Genomic DNA, 3,324 nt, shown 5'->3' on the forward strand with positions numbered 1-3,324 from the left:
AGTTTTTCTCTCTTTTTACTGTTATAGTGAATCATATAAACCTAATTCTGAAAGAAAAAAAGCAGCTTTAGAAAAGCCCATTCCAGAGGAAAAGAGCCAGTTTTAGTCTAAACTTTTTGCCAAATGGTCTCCATAAAGAGAATTCTTTTGTCGTCCTAAGTGTTAGCAATGATTATCTTTATGCTATTCTTTCCAGGCATTTTATACAACAAGGTCATAATAATTACTGTCTTTATGTCCATTATTAGCTCAGTTTCTGTTCTTATAGACATTGGATTCTTATTGTGGTTAAATGTCTTTGGTTGAATGTTTGTCCCCAACATCACAAACTACCATAGGCCTTGAGTCTGAGCTGGACACATTACTCAGTCTAAGGGCAGGCTGAGGATTTCACACAAGGCAGAGTGTCCGAAGAGCACTTCCCATGACTCTCCGTGTGACTGCATACAAAGCTTGAGACTGTCTTCCACTAGGTTGAGTGCAGAGCTAAAGTGTTTCTCTGAGACCTGGCTGGGATAAGAGCTACTGCACTGAGCTTCTTGCACAGCTTCAAGTTCTTCAGCTGCCCTTACGGGCATATCTTCCTGTTTCTCTTGCAGTGACTTGGTTTCTGGAACACCAGAAGAATGTGGAGACTGCTCTGTGGGTCTTTGTAGAGAACCTATTTTCTTTTCCTCTGGTCCGTATGCACTTGGTTTCTATCTGAGGGACCAGTTCTTTAGACTGGCCATGCCATTTCTCAACCATGTGATGGGGTGAAGAGTTACAGAATGTGAGTGACACTCTATTCTTATTTGTGTGAGCCAGTTGACTGCTGGCTTGCCCAGATGAGGGAGCAGGCATTCCAGAAATGAGACCAGAACTGCAAAGGTCAGAAGAAAGTTCTTCCTGTTTTCTCTGAGCCTGAAAAGTGCAATCGATTGATGAGGAAGTATCAGTGGGTGTAAAAACGAAGTGTTCAGAAATCTGGGAAAAAGCATTGTCTTGGGAGCTCACCAATGAGCCAGATGGGGAAGTGCCTGGGGAGGACAAACTGGAAGAGCTAGTGCTTGGGCAAGTGTTTAAGCTTGAGTGTAAAAACTTCTCAGTGTTTTGGTTTATGGCATTACTCTTGCCCTCCTCGATGCCCATGACCAAACTCTGATTAATGAGCTTTTGTCCCTCCATTTGCAAAGACTTGTGCCGTTTGAGATAGTCATCTTCTCCAAGTGATCAGCTTCATAGCTGGTTTTATGTTGTTTCTTTGAATAAATACCCCCGAGATGGCTCAGTTTGCAGTGCTGGTCATGACTGCTGGTCTCCGAGCAGCGCCGGTGTCTCTTTGAACTCTTGAGGGTACCTGTTGTGTGTGCCAGGGAGTATCCAGATGTACCTGTATCAAAGGGCATGTTTTGGGGATGATCACATGAGGATACATGACTGTAAGATGCCACAGAAATGGCCACTGGCTTGGATTTAGAAAAAAGTTTCATGTGATTTCCTTCATTACCTGACGAGCTTTCCTTCTTAACTATTTTATTAGTGGCATTTTTCTTGATATCAGTGCCTATGCCTAAATTCTGTCTCAAACATGTCTTACTCTCTTTCTGTAGGGGTTGATTCTGCTTCAGATAGTCATCTTCTTGTGAGAGAATTGGATCATAGCTGGACTTGAGTTTTTTTTCCCAGTAAAACTCTCTGAGAGAGGAAAGCTTTGAAACTTCATAGTTGGTGCTGGGCTCCAAGAAGTACCAGATCCACTTGGGGCTTTTTGGAGCATCCGCTGCAGCTGTGGACAGGCAGCAGAATGTGTTCATGCTAGTTGAGGGCCTTGCATGGTCCTGTAGTTGGCCTTTCTGTACAGTATTGAAGCAATCACTAGCTTGGATTCAAGTGGCTGTTTCATTAGAAAGTCTTCATCTGTAGGATGGTCTAAGTCGTTTCATTTGAATATCTTCATGTTTAGATGGTCTAAATCAAGTTCTATTTGAATGTCTTTGGGTTTAGAATGATCTAAGTCAAGTTCCATTTGTCTTCATATTTAGTATGGTCTAAGTTAAAGTAGCTCAGGGTTAAAAGACCTTCTACCTCAGGCTGGTCAAGGTAATAGTCACGAAGAGTTAACACGGAGTCCATGCTTCTGCCTCCCTGACGAAGTTTCTTTATCACATCACTGCATGGAGCTTCAACATCCTCATTCAGCTCATTTTCTAAGCTGTCATAGGAGGAGTCATTCATTCAGATGTAAGGGATATCTGTCAATAAATCAAACCATGATTAACATTGTTGCTACCAATACATGCTGTCTTAAAAAAAAAAACACACACACTTGTGGTGCTTAATTTAATTCTCTATTCATGTGAATTGTTCAATTCCTACTCTCAAAAAAAAAAAGGATCTTTCACAATCATCTCAACTGTTAATATAGAATATGAAATAAAATTATTGTAGTATATTAGATTACCTCAGTTCCTGAAGAAATGGGCTTTTGAGACACATCATAACATCGAAAAATGAGACACATCATAACATTAAAAAATGGCAAGAAACATATAAAGGAATCAGTGCCAGGTATAACTAGTTCTGAATAAGACTGCCTTCTTACGTGGGTATACATAATTAACTCTAGTCTCGGGGTAACCATTTACTAACTCCATCAATTTCTCTTTGACAAAGTTCTTTAATATCCATTACTTATTTAATCTTTAAAACAACCATAAAAGTTAGACATTATGGTTATCCATGTTTCATAGATGTAGAATTGATATTCAGTGGCATAGAATAATTGGCCAAAGGTAACATAACTAGTAATTGGTGGTATTGGAATTCATATTCTGGAAGATTAAATGTCAAGTCTCCCCCCTACTTTGGCCATGATGCTAATTGTTTTTAAACTGTTTCAAAGTGCCCTAGAATTCTGAGGTGTCTCAGGGACCACTAAGAGGAAGGAGAGGAAGAAAAAGACCAGGCCTGCCTCTGGGTCTTCTATTCCAGTTTTAACTACAGTTGTTCTATATGTATATTAGCATTCCTTGTAAAGTTTTATTTAAAAAAAGGTTAAAACCATCATAATATATCATGCTACCACTAACAAATTCTTGAAGTTTGGCATCTAGCCTTATGCCTTTCTTAACCCCACCAGTGTGAACATTAGCAGGCTTTCTCAAGAAGGAGCCCTGGACCCACTGACTCAACTCAGAGGCTCCCTTCACCTGAGCTTCTGGGCTCTGGGACCACAACTGTCCCAGCATCTTCACAGACATGTGTCTCTTTCTCACAAAAAACAACCCAATTATTCACAATACCTGAGGCATTCTCTTTAGTGTCACATCTCACTGAAACCTC

The 3,324-nt window shown here is 40.3% G+C and overlaps 1 protein-coding gene across 1 annotated transcript in view; it reads right to left on the reverse strand.

Moving 5' to 3' along the window:
- Positions 1-257: 257 nt before the first annotated feature.
- The window catches only part of LOC102895624 (rho GTPase-activating protein 20-like), a gene marked incomplete at its 5' end in the record, with an annotated part of 20,465 nt that continues 17,398 nt past the window's right edge, over positions 258-3,324 (reverse strand). The window contains 7 exon segments of the mRNA XM_025046655.1: positions 258-381; positions 420-789; positions 791-1,211; positions 1,214-1,831; positions 1,834-1,901; positions 2,021-2,234; positions 3,285-3,324. The exon segment at positions 3,285-3,324 is cut by the window's right edge and continues 3 nt beyond it. Of these exon segments, the coding sequence (XP_024902423.1) occupies positions 289-381; positions 420-789; positions 791-1,211; positions 1,214-1,831; positions 1,834-1,901; positions 2,021-2,234; positions 3,285-3,324 (1,824 nt within the window).

This window comes from Pteropus alecto, unplaced genomic scaffold (genome assembly GCF_000325575.1).
Source record: "Pteropus alecto unplaced genomic scaffold, ASM32557v1 scaffold1730, whole genome shotgun sequence".
Taxonomy (NCBI): Eukaryota; Metazoa; Chordata; class Mammalia; order Chiroptera; family Pteropodidae; genus Pteropus; species Pteropus alecto.